Source organism: Pagrus pagrus, assembly GCF_965226575.1.
Source record: "Pagrus pagrus genome assembly, chromosome: 19".
Taxonomy (NCBI): domain Eukaryota; kingdom Metazoa; phylum Chordata; class Actinopteri; order Spariformes; family Sparidae; genus Pagrus; species Pagrus pagrus.
This window is the reverse complement of record NC_140203.1, coordinates 6460128-6477931: the sequence shown is the minus strand read 5'-3', so window position 1 is coordinate 6477931 and position 17804 is coordinate 6460128. Positions and strand designations below refer to the sequence as shown.

The 17804-nt window shown below is 41.0% G+C and overlaps 1 protein-coding gene across 1 annotated transcript in view; it reads right to left on the bottom strand.

The window, feature by feature from the left end:
• Positions 1-9807: 9807 nt before the first annotated feature.
• The window catches only part of LOC311275365 (tenascin-like), a 47764-nt gene continuing 39767 nt past the window's right edge, over positions 9808-17804 (bottom strand). The window contains exons 19-30 of the mRNA XM_084383843.1: positions 16300-16572; positions 15862-15984; positions 15181-15324; positions 14920-15039; positions 14597-14740; positions 14360-14490; positions 13136-13268; positions 12603-12754; positions 12340-12436; positions 12097-12258; positions 11417-11580; positions 9808-10359 (exon numbers count right to left, since the gene is read on the bottom strand). Coding sequence (XP_084239969.1) covers positions 10249-10359; positions 11417-11580; positions 12097-12258; positions 12340-12436; positions 12603-12754; positions 13136-13268; positions 14360-14490; positions 14597-14740; positions 14920-15039; positions 15181-15324; positions 15862-15984; positions 16300-16572 — 1754 coding nt within the window. The 3' untranslated portion in view covers positions 9808-10248. The remainder of the gene's footprint in view (positions 10360-11416; positions 11581-12096; positions 12259-12339; positions 12437-12602; positions 12755-13135; positions 13269-14359; positions 14491-14596; positions 14741-14919; positions 15040-15180; positions 15325-15861; positions 15985-16299; positions 16573-17804) is intronic.

Sequence of the window (17804 nt, the reverse complement as noted above, 5' to 3'; positions counted from 1 at the left end):
ATTCCCAAAAAAAACACTAAAATGTCGTCATAGCGATGGTGCAAAAAGGGAAGTCAGAGAATCACCAATGTGTAGAGAGAAGTGTAAAATGAAAGCATCTCAGTTTTAATCTCAAGATGCTTCCTGCACCTACAGAATGAGGAATCTGCTCTCATGAGAGCAAATTTGAGCTCTGAGGCTTTGAGCTCATGACGTGTCGAATGGAGATGACGGAAACCGTCACTGTGTTGTAACCTCGTTTAACTGTCACAGATAAACTGACCTGGTGGTGAATGAGCAACGCTATTTTCTCCTTGGAGAAACAAGACATGCACGCAACAAACGGAGGACTGTGGTTTGAGCAGTTTCACAGAGGAAACGTGAACACAGAGGATGAGGCTGAAGGACTGAATGTTTGTCAGTTGACTTTAGTTTTCTGTTTTCTTTCTTTTATGCTTCTTGCTGCAAATCACGTTAGGATTTGGTTTAACTTTGTTCTTTTATTCTGTATGAAAATCGGTTCTTCACACCATCAAACCACAATCTTTCCATTGTCATCATCATGCCTAGTACAGTTAAACTACCTCAGTTTGCATCCATCCATCCATCCATCTACTGTACATACCCAAACCATCACCTCTATCAGAGACACATCAGAGATCAGTGCCCACATTACAAAGTTGGTTTGGCACAGTGACGGTCCACACAGCCACATACACTCGGCCCACATTCAGCAATGAATTACGGTCCAGACCTGGCAGCCAGAACTCGGTGCCCATGACATATGCATGCCTGGGTTCTGGTCCAGAATAGGGTCAGCTGTAGTGAGACAGTTGGCTACCAGATCTGGACCACCTGTGGATCATAATTCATTGCTGTATGTGGTCCGAGGTCTTAGCTTGTCAGCGGGCCTGACCAAAATTTGCTATATGGGTGGTTACACAAGGGCTGCAACTAATGATTATCTTTAATATCGACTCATGAGCTGATTATTTTCAACCCTGAGCCTAAAGTGAGGTCTTCAAATTGCTTCTTTTGTCCAACCAACAGTCCAAAACCCAAAGACTCCTCATTTACTGTCACAGAGGACAAAGAAAAGCAGCAAATCCTCACATTTTAGAAGCTGGAACCAGCAAATGTCTGACGCTTTTGCTTGAAAACTGACTTAAACAATTAATCAAAGTAGCTGGCAATTAACTTTCTCTCAATCGACTAATTGATTTATCAACTAAAGACTGCAACAACTCTGCTTTCTTGATTTATTTAGTAGATACATTTTACCATCACTTCGCAGAATACTACTATAAAAAGTACCTTAAGGAATCATTTACCAAAGTGGGTCAGGAGCTACAGGAAAGGCGGCGAGAATGCAGTGAAAATGTACTGGCAGATAAAAACCTGTCACCACCGGACCTCCCCTCTAAAACAGCTCCGCACTTATCAAAAACGGACACCTCGCTGGAATGACAGCTGATCAAATCTATGTTTAGCTATCACAACACAGATGGGGATTTAAAAACATTTCAAATGTCAAAGGCCACGGAGGAGCTGACCTCTGGGTTTGAATGCCCGGGGATTCATTGTGATGCTAATCCTGTTTTATCCAGTCGGACCCTAAAATAAACTGAGCGCTCTGAAGAATGAGCCGTAATCCCCGTCAGCGAGCCCGTGTGCTCCTGTTCTGAGCCGGGATGTTATGTCACGGAGCTGCAGAGCTAAAACCATCATCAAATGAGAGCGAAAGATTGAATACGAGCAGGTACAACAGACATCGTAACGGGATTGTCAGAGTTGATTTGAAATGGGTTTTTTTTTTTCACAACATGCAAACAAACAAATACATGCCTGTTGTGTGGTGACAGAAACACAGACTGGTGGAGAGAGAGGCAACATCCTCCTTTAATGTGATTTTAAGGAATAGTTTAACATTTTGGGAAACAGCTCGTTTGCTTTCTTGCAGAGAATTAGATGAGAAGATTGATACCACTCTTATAGCTTATATGGTTAGCTTAGCATAGCATGAAGACTGGAAACAAAGGGAAACATTTAATCTTAAGCTAAACAAACCTCGAAAGCTGCATGATTAACACTACTTATCTTGACATGTACTAAAACTTAAGTGTAAAAATGACAAATTGTGGTTGTGCTTTTGTTTTGTGTTAACTGATGAGCTTTAAAGGTGATAGTGGATTTGGGGGGAAAAGAAACCAAACTAGCTGTTTCCTACTGTTTTTAGTCCTTTAGTGTGAAAAACGACCACATAGTTTGCCTGTGAAAGCAGCTTATTACGACCCATAATTGCCTTCCTTGTCAAGCTGTGACCTCTACTGGCCATAGTAATTATTATGGCAGCAAAGGAGGAAGCCGGGTGAAGTAGTATGGTAACTGTAGTTACATAACGTAGTTATTTTAAGCCAAACCACGATGTTTTCCTGAACGTAACCAAGTCGTTTCTTTGCCTAAACCCAACCAAACGTGAGTGTGCGACAAAGGTCTGTTACATGCTACTGTTACGCTACAGTAGTCATGTTGTTTTTGGGAAGATTAACATGTTAACTGGAGAGCTTTAAAGGTGCTGCTAGTAGCTAGCTGTTTCCCCCCATTTTCAGTCTTTATGCTAAGCTAAGCTATCTAGCTGCCGACTGCAGCTTTACATCTACCATACGGACAAGAGAGTGATGATCTTTTCATCTGACTTTCATCAAGAAAGCAAATAGTTGGTTTTTTTTTTAGTTTCAAAGAATACAATGTTTATCAATCAAATCTATGCTAAGCTAACTGCTTGCTGCTGGGACAGACATGAGAGCGGTCTCATTTTTCTCATCCAACTCTTGGCAAGAAAGAAAATAAGCACATTTCCTGAAATGTCAAACTTTTCCCTTTAATCAATAAAACACATGCTGCAGAATTCACAGGTTGAGATATCTAGCCAGAAAAATTTGGACCCCATCCAAGCAAAGCGCCTTAATGTCTATTTGAAAACGCAGTAAAGTGAAGTACATGTTGTTTAAGTTATAAAACGAGCTTTTCAATCAGGATTACCCCTCCTGCAGCAATTAAGTGAACATACATTGCATTTACTATACATTCTCGAACGTACACATGCTGATGGAGTTTGTCAGATTTTGCTTTAAGGAGCTTTGAACCCCAAACTCCCCGAGTCCAGATGGCAACTTGATGAGGTAAAAGAAATTGGGGTTGTGATCTCTGTAGTATGTAGGACTGCGATGAAGCAGCTTGAGCCCGTCACATGTGAGATTCAACATGCATGCTCTAAACACTGCCACAATCCTCTTAGGCTCAGGTCCAACTTGACGTACATCTGCAGCGATCTAATGAAATGTATTTTTTTTTGCCTTAATGCCCTCAATGTAAAGCCAAGGAGGACCGGCCATGCACTGCAATGTGAGGATTACAAGATCGCTTCATTTGGGCTGAAAGGAAGGAGAGTCAAGAGCGCACTCAGAACAAAAGAGATCAAAAGTAGCATGCGGCCGAATAATTCAGTTTAATGTCGCTGTCAGCTCGGCATTCTTGGCTTTTAATCAGAGGTCAGACATCTGGCATCAGGGCTTTCATGTAATTGCTCTGCTTTTCTGAAATGGACAATAGCATAAAATCTATACATTTGATCCAATCCTCAGTGATTAACTAAATGAGCTCTGTTGTTAATCTATGAAATAGGGATCCATTAGAGGAGATCACTCACCATCTTGATAGGTTATAAACCCCTGATGCATGTTGGTACACACATAGGAGGTCACTGACATTCAGCGTATTAGGATCCATGTGACGACACATCAGATGGATGAAACCATCGATGAAGGCCGCAGATGTCAGGAGATGATCGCAGTGATTAATGATCATAAGTGGACGATTTTACACAATCCTTAGTGTCGTGTGTGTGACGCTACAGTATCATTAAGAGCTGTTTTATGGGAAGTATGATCATTTTTATGAGTTAACCACTTTCGATAAACGAGTTGCAGTTACTGTTAATCATTAAAAATTAAATAAACAATAACTTAAATAAAAGTTTACGAGGGTGAAGACGGGACGAATCCTAATGACTTTAATGATTTCACGACCTTTCATTAGTGCCACCATGACGATGACATTTATGGTTTCAAGTGAAGTTCACGATTGAATTTACAGTTGAGAAGTTGTAAAATGCGTTTGGGATTAAAGGATTAATCAGCGAGCAAATCTGGTAGCTTGCTTATTTTCTATCAATTGACAAATCAATTTGCTACATACAGTATATGTTAATTTCCCCCTCAGTGAAAAATGGACTTGACTATTCAACAAAACATCGATTTGTCTGATGATGAAATACCTTACAATACATTTCTCATTAAACTCATTAGCCATTAGTCAATTTTAGCATGCTAACACGCTAAACTAATACAGTAGGGTAAACATTGTAAACATAAGGCTATACCTGCTAAACATTAGTACCACTCAAATCTAATGAGCCTACCATTGGCATTATACTTGTGTTAGCATGCTTGCATTAGCAACACTGTGCTTATAGTAGAGCCAAGCTAGCCAAGCTGTAGACTGAAAACTAAGATGATAAACATGGTAAACCTGCTAAACATTCGCAGCACAAAACTATAATCTGACACGAGCATTGTCATTGTACATATGTTAGTGTGCTAACACTGCCAAAACTACTTGTAGCTTTGAGCCCCACTGTGCCCGAGTACAGCCTCACAGAGCCACTTTAGAGCCTGTAGACCTGTTTCAATTTAATTCATCTGCTCTGGAAAGTCTAGAAAATCCTTTCTGCTGTATGCAGGAGCTGCTGCACACACTTCCTATAGGCTAAATGTAAGAAGGTGAGGCTGCAGTTCAACAAGGACCTGCCTGATACATGTGAACCCAAATTAGCCTGCAGTTCTCAGAACTGTCATGGTGTTGCGACACATGCTGATACTCTCACTATTTGTTCAGTATTATATCATTGTTTGCTCAAAGAGCTGCCTCACATTTACACAGCCAGCTCTCTCCTGCTGATGCAAGACAAGTCGGCCGTCTCACAGTTTCTGTTCAGTTTAATTCACTTTTTATTATTAGGTTATGTTCTGCGTGTTATTCCTACATGATCTAGTGCTGTTTTTCTAACATGCTACCATGCAGAAAAGGGGGTATAGCACAGACGCTTATCTGCACCCGGTTTAAAAAAAGAAATTGATGAAAACTTGATTAACTTTGGTTCAAAATATATATATTTCTGTGGTATTCCAATGGAGATAAAAAGTCAAAATGATGATGAAAAGAAATTATGAGATTAAAAGTCATAATTATGTGTTAGAAAGGCGAAATCATGGGATAAAGAGTTGAATTTGTGATACGAAGTCTAAATTATGAGACAAAAAGTCATAATTTGGAGACAAAAAGTCAGAATTATCAGAAGATAAGTCGAAATTATGAAATAAATTCTTTTAAATCAAGCTTAAGTTTCATCTATTTATTTTTCTTTAACTGGCAGATATGGGCTTCCATTGTTTAACTCTGCTTTTTTTTCTTCATGAGGTCGGATAAGAGCTGAAATAAAAATGGGATTTCAGTTGAGCAAAGGTGACTCTGTTGCCTAAGAAAACCTGTTTGCATTAGTCACGCCATGCAGCCGCGCTGAAACACGCCGGACCGCCATTAATCATGTTTTTCAAGGAAACTTTTTCCCAAGAGTCTGTGCTATATTTGAATTGGCTCCGCTCTCAGTGCAGAGTCCCTGGCACTGTGCGAACACGTATCTAAATCATCTGCCACGACCCTGTCAGTGCGCTCAGCACTGCTTTCCACTCCACCATCAGACATATGTAACAGAAAAATAGGTAATTTCATGCTCTGTGTCATTATTGTACCTGCTGAGCGACCTCCACATGCATGTGTCGTAAAGTGAAGGTGACGGTACATACTTTAATTTTGTGTTTTGCAGATTTTATTGTTGACTTTTTTGGGGGTCTTTTCTTATTCACCCCTAAAATATATGGAAGCAGCTGTGAATTTCTTGTGTACTAAAGAAAAGTATAATGCTCAGACTTAAAGCTCAGCGTTCATTCCCTGGAGGACTTCACAAAACAAGTGCTGGAACAAAAGTACACTCCACCAACCATTATTAGACGTTGATTAATGCTGTGTGTGAACTATAATGTGCTGCATTCAGGCAGCAGCACGGCAGGGAAAAGGCCTGCATGATACAGTGAAACTCACTTTAGGGCTAGTTGTCGGCATAATGGATCAAATTGATATTGAATAATTAATATGAACTAATATTCAGATTAATCATCCCATTGTGTCATGTGGTTATACAACACTCCGGAGATAATAAGTTATGTTTGATCATTTTCTGACTTTAACAACTTTTCCCACATACCTTAAGTCTTTAGAGACATGAGTCTGCAGAGGGGTCGTGGATGACCAGGGCAAATATGAAATAAAACAATATTTAATTAATATACTTTATGTGAGGGAAAATAAGCAAACGAGAGTTCGCTGATGTTATCGCTCTGTCCTTTGTTACACTTCAGCTGGGATTCTTTTCATTAGGTGCTTTTTCTATCAATGTTAATGATTAATACAAACTGTGGGGTGGAGAAACTGAACTTTATTCAGCTCCTGAAGGGTTCATGACAGGAAAAATGTTCAAATTGCTTGTAGTTTCCAGAATTAAAGCTGCTGAAAGTACAGATAACCTGTGTAAACAAAGACAGAAGTACTGATTCAACTTCTTTACTCAAGTAAAAGTAATAGAGTACAGGCTCTTAAATGTACTCAGAGTATAAAAGTAAAAATGACCCTCTGAGGGACATTTCTACCAGACATTTCTGTGCAAAGCTAACTGAAGCTCACACATATTAATATAATTCAAAGACTATTAAACTTCAAGGTAGAATCAGCTGGATTTGTCCCAGCTGTACCTGAACGCACCATAATAAGCCCGTCTCATAATAAGCCAGTTTTTTTCTCACCCAGAAGTCAAAGCAACAGGCGACCAAATGAAACGCACCTTTAGCAAATTAGGAATTTTACATACATGTCACGTATTACGTCCTTTAAAAGGTGCAATACGTAAAAATTGACCACCTCGAATTCAAAACAAATCGGGGGCAGCATATCGCGAGAGTAACCGCCAACTGCTGCTGCCTTTAGCTAGTTAGCTCAGTTAGCCGTGCAGCTAGTTGTCCGGATTGAGAGTTTGGGGAACGAGGGGAGCGTCAGTGTTTTGCAGTAGTTATGCAGTTTTTTGGCGTACAATTTTAAATTTTGACCTGACGAAGTTGGTAGAAAGTCAGAGGATCACATAAATTATCAACAACTCATCCTGGAGGGAAACAACACGCAAACAGTTGTCGCAATATTTCACCCAAAACAGCAAATGTGAACCACGTGGGGGCACTTCGAGAAAAATCACCGGATCCCTAGAACCATTACGATCCGTCCTCCTGAGAGCACGAATATCTGTAATAAAACTGTCCTGGCAGTCCACCTCGTGGTTGTTGATATTTCAATCTGGAGCAAAGCGGCGGATCAAATGACCAACAGTCATTAGAGCCACACCGCTAGCGCGGCTAAAAACATTGGCAACCAAAAAACTAGCCAACTCCTTGGTTGGCTTTCTAGAAAATGTGATGGATTTAGGGGACACAAGCAGTAAACCGTGTTGCAGTTTGGCTATTTCACCTCTCAGAAGACATATGATCTCGTAACGAGGCCTCTTATCGGCTCTTATCTGACCTCCCGACAACAGGAAGTAATCAAGGTCATGGGAAATATGGTCCTGATTTTGACAAATACAAAGAGCCAGGTAATTGTATAATCTCTTCCTAACACTGTGAGGTAAGATCACTGGAAATCATTTAGTCGAGGACGGACATTTGACTCATGACACCCGAAGTCCTTATTTAGAAACATCTCAGGATGAAATGTGATCTGAGCGTTAGGCTCAGGCTAGAAATCCAGGTCAAAAGTTATTTCTAAGTGGAAAACTCTGAGCTCTGTGCCAGCCGACATCTAGTGTCTCGTCGGTCCTCTTCGCATTCCTCATTGTCATATTCAAACAAAATGTTCCCGCATCTTTAACCTTCAACAGCTGAGAGTCACACTTCTCTGAACACATGAAGAATACTCTGAATCTATTGCTGTGATCGTGACTCGCCCAAACCCTGAGCGCTGGTCTGACTGCTCTTGGGGAGGATCCGATGTGAAATGTACCGATTAAAAGGAGCTGCAAAACAAACAGAACCGGAGAGGACACAGAGGTGGCTGCCGATCAAGACAAACGATCGACACGGGGACGCGAAGTCACCTGACTGATGTTGAAAGACTGAAATGACCCTAAACCACCGAGCCAACACAAAGTAGGACACATAGATTAGTCATACTTCATCAAAAATGATCCCTCATTGAAGGCTCTTGTGATTTTTAGAAGACACAGAGCTGCCTCAGCGATGGATGTGATGACAGATATTGATTTTGTGTGGTTTGCGCAATAAGGTTTCAAAGGGCTCCGGAGGGTTGCAAAAGACAGATAACGCCGATTTTAACCTAAACTTTGGAACTTCTGCGAGGCTGCGCTCGAACCAGTGAAGCTCCCGAAGGTTCATAAAGCTGACTTTTATAAACGTGTCAGGATGTACTGGTGCAAGCGATAAATATTAAATACTTTAAATAAATAAATAATGCATCGCCTCGTCAGTTTGTCATAGTAGGCGGTGGTAATGCACCTTAAAGGACAAGTTCACCCAAAAATGATATTTCAGTCATTATCTACACAACCTCATGCTGACGGAAAGTCAGGTGAAGTTTTGTGGTCCACAAAACGTTTCTGGAGCTTCACAGCAAAACTGTGTTGCCACTTTCTCCTGAATAACGGAAGTAGATGGGGACTTGTTTTTAAACGCAAAAAAATAAAGTGGCTTCATACCGCTCGTCTGGTGTACTCCAAGTCTCAAATTGATGTGAAAAGACATTATTCACATCCAGGTTGAGCTTGTTCACCCACTTCAAACAGGGTGCCCGCTAATGCTTTTAGCTTAGCAGCTACTGTGATATCGGGTCAAAAGTCAGGTGAAGTTTCGTAGTCCACAAGCTGGATTTTCACAGCAAAACGGTTGTTTAGGAGAACGCTGCAACCCTGAAGTAGCTGGGGACTCGTTTAAAAATGTAAAACAAACTGCACGTCAAGGGTGTAAATAACATCTTTTCAAATCAATTTGGGATCTCTGGGATCTTCCAGAGGCTTGGATTACACCGGACGAGCATTTTATGTTTATATTCATCTACTTGAGTTGTTTAGGAGAAAGCTAAAACTCTGTTTTGCTGTGAAGCTCCAGAAATGTTTGCTGGACTACAAAACTTCACCCGACTTTTCATCAGTGTGAGGGTGAGTAGATAATGAGTGGGCCCTCTCAAGGCCTTTGTTCATACTTGTTTTTATTTTAAATACCTACTAGCCCTTTTTTTTAAACAAACTCTAATGCTTTTAAAGTCTTTAATATGTGCAAATATCTTAAACAATGAATATTTCTGTTATTTACTGTCAGCTTGCTTTATAACATACAGTCATTAGTAGCAACAGATGACCACACTCATACAGCACATCACACTCTCAACATGTACAGCAGACAGTAAACACTGCCATCTGCTGGAGCCGAGGTGAAAATGAATTAAACATCAACGTACAAAAAGAGCTCAGACACACTTTTATCAAACTAATATTTTTATTTGTTTTGAAGGTTGCAGAGCATCAGATGTTTGTTTTTTCTATCAAAATAAGTAAAGCAACATTTAAATATGAATTCAATGGTATCAGTGGCCTCGTACAGTAAATATAAACGACATTTTATTCTTCAAGATGAATCATTTTATTTAACTTATCCTTGTTGATAACACTGAATTACTTTAGGGGATGTGACGCCTTCTGACTATGTGCCTTTGACATGTTTCTGATTCAGTGGATCATTTACACAACTTTACATTTAATTCTCACGATTACAGATGTTTGCTCTCGTTGACACTTTGTGTCCATTCACGCTGAAACTCATCACAGAAATATAATGAACCACAGTGGCCAGATTGGGATGGCTACACAATAAAAACGGCTACTCGTTTGTGTCTTTGGTGTGATGTTACCAGGACTGAATGACATTCAGTGTGATTGTCTTGTGTTTGTGTGTAATTTAAGAGAATGATTCGAGGACGGGGGAACACGCGAGTTCATGACGAGGAGATGAGGTGAAGACGTGGGCGGAGTTCACGAGTCTATGATCGTTTTTTTCTGTTCTCAAAATTTCTGAAGTTGGCCGGCCTGATCTTCATCTCTGCAAATTCGATTGAGTGTTCGTGGCCCTTCCAGTGGAACCAGTTGATCCCCTGTGGAAAAACAGAAAGAGCACAAATGATGGGAAAGAGGTTTGAAAAGTGAGATATCTAACACTTCAGAGTCGTCTTTCCACACGTCACAGAGGACGAGGAAATTCTCCTGGAACAATCCGACTCGTTTCTTTATTACACTGAAGGTGACAAATAAGAAGTTACATAATGTTTGACAGAGTTTGGAACATTTGATGTCGATCACTCACATGTTTTGGGAAATGACAACAAATACTACGATATAAAGTTAGCTGTACTTTATATCTGTACTTTTCCTTTTGCCTTTTTAGACCTTTTAAAGACATTTTGAGCTTATCCATTTACAGACGGTGATTTTTGTTAAAGGAATAGTTCAGCAATTTGTGAAATATGCTCATTTTCTTGCATGAATAAAAACATCAGTACGCTGTGACATCGACAGCTACTGTGACTAAATGCATGAAAAAGCACTTTGAGAAGAAGAGTGACGAGCTAAAAGGTAAAATAGCCAGGGCAGACAGAAATATTATTTTTCTTACTCAAACACTGCAGGTAAGTATAAAGGTACGAAGTATTTGGTCTCCTCAGATGTAAGTTTTATGTAGGAATATGGTTATTTATTATTTAAATTAGATTAATCTACATTTTGCCGACAGGTGAGTAAAAAGACATTTTGAGTTTCAGTCGTAGATTTAAAGACCTTCACACAGAAGGGGTCGACTCATTTTGACAAAATTGAATTAAAAGATGGATAAATTAAATTAGATCAAATGTTTGTGGCAATTAAGACCTCACAAATTCAAATTAAGACAATTTAATGACTTTCAAGGCATCACATTTTTATAAAGTTATAAAGTTTTAAGGACCAGCAGACACCCTGAAAATGGCGACAAAGGAAACACAGCTGCAAATAAAACCATCAACAGGACTGGATGATGAAAAATGTGAATAAATAAATAAAAAGTTTGTTTTGTTACTGTGATTGTTTAATGTTGTGGACCACAATCATCCCTCCATGAACAAGAAAAGAATAATCCTATCTGAATGACTTTATGAACTATGTGCAAACTGTACCCACCTTACTGTGACTTTCGTCTCCGTATTTCCCCATGAGGTTGACACGATGACAGTTTTTATACCAGAAGGCGCCTTTGTAGGACAAGGCGCAGTTGGTGACAGCGATATCGTTATCATTGTCGTAGGTGGAGAAGGGTCGACCCTGGTGGTAAGTCATGGAGTCACCTGGTGGAGACGTTGACAGTTTAGCCCAGAAGACATGAACACGTGAGCTTATCCATTTACAGACAGTGATTTTTGTTAAAGGAGTAGTTCAGCAATTTGGGAAATATGCTCCTTTTCTTGCAGAGAGTTGGATGAGAAGATCAACACCACGCTCATGTCTGTGTGTTTAGTTTGAAGCCACAGCCAGGAGACAATTAATTTAGCTCAGTGGGGCTTTAATCTCCTGTCCAAATACAGATAGAGATCATATTATATTTTCGATATCGCCCAAGCCTAACACACATGTCCTTTAGCAGGTAAGCTTTTCAAATCAGGATGACCCTGTACTTTCCAATTCTATGCACATACATGACTTGTTTTACACGTACATGGATGTATACGCTGATGGATTTTGTCAGAATTTGCTTCGGGGAGCTTTGAACCCAAAAGTCCAGATGGCAACATGATGAATAAAAGAAAATGAGGTTGTGATCTTTGTAGTACGTTGTCCCCAAAGTCCTTTAACGGGATACGTACCTGCTGTTCCGCTGTACGCTCCTATGTAGACTTTATAGCGTGTTCTCGGCTCTGCGATCGTAAACTTGTCGTACTGAGCGTAGGCCGATTCCCCTTTGTCCCTCAGGTCCACTCGCAGCTCGTAATGTCCAGAATTTGTGATTTTATGGAGGTTGGAGAGACCTGTTTAATTTAATATGTGTGAGTTGGGAGAGCAGTGTGAAGGAGGTGAAGTGTATAAGCTGAGAAGACGAGTGCTCTCACCCAGCCAGAACTCATCATTCATGTTCCCGAAGCCAGCAGTGTAGTTCTTCCAGTTCCTGTAAAATTCCAGCTTTCCATTCTGGCGTCTGAGAAGAACCTGAAGAAGAAGAAGTGTCACAACAGCTTCACGAAAAACATTACAAGCACGGCCGAGTTCACTGTGGTTCAGGCTCTGCATAACTTCTATGATCACATTCGATATGAAGTGAGTTATGGTCTCAAAGCTGCCTTTAATTGGACTCCAGCCAGGTTGATGTACTCACCATCCATCCTCCGCCATCTGTGGTCATGTCACAGTAAACCTGGATGGGCTGGCTCTCCTCTCCTCCCACGTAGATGGTGTACAGACCAGAGGTCGTCTCACCGTTCAGTAAAATCTGAGCACAGTCCCGAGGGCGTCTGTACAACTGTCCGACTAGAAGCACACATTAAAAAGAAATCATCTCAGGCGACACAGTTGCTTCATCTTCATCTGTATATATATATATATAAATAAAGGAGGATGGTGTGAGAGTGAGGAGCTTGGAAAGAAAAGAAGGTTTTGAAAAGGGAAAATTAAATCCCTTTGGGAGCAGCTCAGACAGAATGAAAAATAAGCACAGGTGAACTGACTGGAAGATCACTTTCAGTGGAAGGAATTTGCATTAGAAGAAGGAATATCTGTCAAAAGGACTGTTACGTAACGCATCGCCAACCAGACCAAAAAAGAGCCTGCAGGTCTACTTCCACAAATGATCTTAACAAAATGATTTTAGAAAAAAAGGAGGTGTGAGCTGGCCCGTGTTTTCATCCTTACTGGTGGTGAAGACGGTGCTGACGAAGCGACTCCTCTGGACTCCAGCGATGGCTTGCAGTCTGATGCTGTACTCTGTAGAGCCAGTCAGCGGAGCCATGCTATAGGAGGACGCTGTCGGGCTGAGCACCACTTCCTGAATCCATGAACACACATGAACACAAAGTATTCACAGAGAGCAACACCATACTGGAGATTTAGTCACAAAATATGCACTTAACTGCTAAGCACTTCATTAATAGTATATAAGATATAAGTCGACAAAAAGTGCCCAAAAAGTGTTGCTACTGATGAGTAAAGGTGAAAATCAAACCTATAAGCTAAACCACACCAGAACACGGACAACGTAAAACAATTTATGTGAAATTATTAGTTTCTTGCATTGAAGTTTCTCTTAAAAAAACAGATTTTTAAAGTGAGTTTCCTTGAATGCACCGACAACAAAATTTTTGAGTTGAGTTGATTGCCGAAAGTTATTCAGGTGTAAACTGAAAACAATGGCTGCCTCGAAGGTAGAACATAAATTACAGCATGTTTTGGAAAATGGTTGTCAGTAGAGAGGGATTACGCAGTCTGTGGATTTTGGGTTTAAGCCACAGACTTATAAAAAGATGAACGACACATCTCCACTTCCTCCAACTGCACAAACATTAAGCCAAAATATCCTGAATGGGAGTGTTGTCATCTTGTGCTGGTGATGTCATTTGTAGCCAGAGTCTGCACCGTGTAGATCTGGCGGTGGTGCGAGCAGGACTCAGCTGTCGACCATAACATTCACCTCCTTTTGTAAAGCATCAAATAATTAAATGGCCCAACAGTCCCCTTTTGTACTCACTCATAGATACCAGCAACTTAAATACGCCTGATTCATCAAGATCCATGCATTATTATACACAATGTTAAAGAGAGAAGAGAATCTAGAGCACATCCTTTTTCTGGATCAGCACCAAAAGTTAATGGGGTCTATTCTGGGCCGAGACCTGTCCTCCATCCACGTTTCATGGAAATTTACTGTTGCCATTGGATCTGACTGAGAACCCGAGGATACGCCATGGTAGCAACTTGTCAATCACAAGGTAACTAAAGCGTACCCTGCTTTATCTTCTATTTTACTCTAAATGGGACTTACAAAACTGGTCATTATTAAAGGCGCTATACAGTCAACGGTTTAAAAAAGAAAAGCCACCAGTGTTGTTATCAACTGAACTTCAGTGAGGATGAACGTACCCTGATTACACCATCCACCGAGGAGAAGGTGAGTGTGTAACCAGTGACAGCAGCCTGCGGAGGTTTCCAGGTCAGAGTCGCACTGTCAGTCTGGATGTTAACAGCTGTGAGATCACGAGGAGGGTCCACGTCTGAAAACACAACATCACACTGTGGGTTTATCATTTCATTAAAACCGCTACAAAATATACAAAGATAAGAACAAAAGTTGCTTCATGGTCTTCTCTCTCAGCGTACCAGTGGTGAATTCAGTAACAGCAGAGTCGCTCTTCTGAGCTTCTTTCATGGCGTGTACTCCAACTGTGTAGTGAGTTCCTGGAACCAGGGAGCCCATCTCAAACTCCACTATGTTCCCAGAAACATGCTCCACCATGGGGGACACTGTGAGGGAGAGGCGCATCAATAAATCAAACCACACAATCAAAGTCGCTCACACAGAAACAGACACACACACACACACACACACACGAAAAGAAATATCACTTTTGAAAGATGAACTTATTCTGCTTCTTGTGTAAATCAAAGGTTAACACAGATAAATGAAAACACTGTAAACTCACCTGAATCTGCGCTGTATGTAATGACGTAGCCATCGACGGTGGCCACAGACGGTTGCCACAGCAACAGGGCTGAGGAGTCCGTGACATTGACTGCAGTCAGACCCTGAGGTCTGTCCAAAGCTGAAGTGCACAAACAGGAACACAGAGTCAAGGGGGACGGCTTCAATTAAGTTTTCCACGAACTGACTCCTCAGGAGGACTGACACAGAGGATATGAGTGTTGTGTAAGAGAAGAAGAAGAAGAAGAAGAAGAAAGCTGACCTGTGGTAACAGTGTCTGTGCTGGGGTCACTTTCCTCCAAACCCTTCACAGAACTCACGGTCACCTGGTACATTTTGCCGGGGATCATGTTGGAGAGTAAAGTCTCAAACACGCCACCGTCAACGGTCACCATCATCGGGCTTCCTGTGGAGGAGAGAGAACAAAATATGAGTCTAAGTATGCACAAAAACAACAACAACAAAAAAAAACCTCAGTGTTTATAAATGAGGGTCAGACTAGAAGGATTACACAAAAACTACTGAACAGATTTGCACATAACTTATAAGGATGATGGGTTTTGGCCACTTTGGTGCAGGTCCAATTCAAGAATGTTTTCTCACTTTCTTTAACCTTGTGAGATAGGCCGTGTTTTCCACATTTACATTAACTTCTCTGGAATATTGCATGGATCTTGAAGAAAAAAAAAATAAAATCAGGCGTGACGAGGTTGCTTGAATCTATCAATAAGTACAATTTGATGCAGATCAAAGTGACTGTTTCGGCCTTGGTGGAGGTATGCGCTCTACTGAGTGCCATTCTACTTTCTACATTGTGTTGGGCGGTGACAAACTTCATCTCACAGCTATGCTAACTGCTCAGCTGTATTTAAACACAGAGGTGATTTAAGCAGGGTTATTAAAGCACTATATCAAAGCACAATAACCCTGATTGACCTCTCACCTCCTTCAAAGGGCACGTAGGTGATTCTGTAGTTGTCCACAGGAGAGCGAGGCATGGACCAGTGAACCACAGCTGAAGAGTCAGTCACTTCAGAGAAGTGAAGTCCCCGTGGAGTGCTCAGGCCTAGCAAAGTGCAAATGGATATGCGCAGACAGGAAAGCAGAAAAAAAAACAGGGGAATTAAAGTGAAGAAAATATGGCCAATAACATTGCAAGAAAAAAAAAAGAAAACTATGAGCTCAGAGGATCCAGATTAAACTCCAGAAATTATGTTTCCCTAAAGACCATTTTCCACTACAGTCAGACATGGAGTTAAGCCTACACCAGACAAATAAAGATGATTAGTGGGACTGTGGGTTCAGTTCTGACAGCAGACGACACACCAGAAAAGTTTAACAGTTAGTATAAAACTGCAAACTCTGCAGTGTTCTTTAGTACCTGTCTGAGCCACCCCCGTAATCGAATGGGAGCGTTGGTCCAATGTGACACCGTAAAGCTCGATTTCATACTCAGTGCCGCTCATGAGTCCAGTTAAAACCTTGGTTCGTTCGTCTCCACGGACACTGAGTTCTTGAGGATGAGCTAATCTTTTGCTGTCTCTTATTTTGATCACAAATCTGTCAAAGATGTCTTCATCAGAAGTCCACGACAGACGGAAACTATCGGCTGTGATGTCCGAGACAAAGAGATGCTCCACCTCCGGCTCAGCCTCTGGTTAGACAATAGAAACAAAACGTTGCAGTAGGTTTGCCGTTTTCCCCGCAATATTCATCAACTTCTCAGAGATGGCCAAAGACTTTGGAAGAAGTCAGCAATCAGGCAAGAAGGTTTTTCCAGGGTTAGATTCCAGCCTGAAGGCAGCTCTGATCTGCCATGCTCAGGCGTCTGTTAGTGTAAATCAGTCGAAAACACAGCACACGGGAAACAAAAGACGTACGTTTGGGTGAATTAACAAGACAAGATGCTTTTTGGTAAATGTTTATTTATGTGAGTCAGCAGGTTCACATTCTGTAAAAGGCTCCAACGAGGTCCCCATGCGTCTTCAAGGCCGGCCTCGATGCATTCAGTGCATTCAAAAGGTAAAGAAACAAATGAGATCAACTGACATTTCATGCTCAGAATGTCTTGTTGATGTATCAGTGTTTTCCCGCTTCTGATCATTTTGTTTTAATCAGTGGTTTCAGCCAGATTGGCGTGGTGAAAGGAACTTTAAAGAGATATTTCACCCCTAAATAAAAAAAACATCTAGATTGTTTTGGTGTGAGAATCATATCACAAAGGTCTAAAGGTCTAGCCTCCATGAGCAGATGCTTGCTTCCTTCTATGCAGTGACACTATGATGGGTGTATTTTGGTAGAAAAGAAAATAATTCCTACATGAAACTGCTTTCACAAAAAAAGTCTGGATTATCTTGAGCGATTGGGTCATGATTTCTGGAAAGAGACATCGCTCTTAAGTGGCGCTTTTGAGCACTGCGAGCCGAGTGCCAGCTAGCTCCAGTATATGGGAGAAAAGTCAGTAATCTCTACAGCTGATATCTCAAAAACTTGGCCACTCACACCAAAACAGTCTAAATGGATCAAATCGCACTACAGGTAAAGGGAAAAATATGGATTTTTGGGTGAACTGTCCCTTTAAAAGATAAGACTGCATTCTTGTTATATATCCAGAGATAAATGTGGTCAGACATCTGAAGGAAAACACATTTTAAAATATGAAAACAAACAGATACGCTTGCTCATATTTTGGAGGTGAGAAGAAACAGACGGGAGCTCCACATCTCATCCTCCCGGTGACGAAGCTGCATACCAAGAAAAAGAAAGTGAGGTCATTCTGGAAAAGAGTTGTGTTATAAATCTGAGTTGGGGTTAGGTTACAATACTGAGCTGAAGCCTCACCATCCGAACATAGCAGTAACCAACATTTGTCAGGCAGATTTTGTT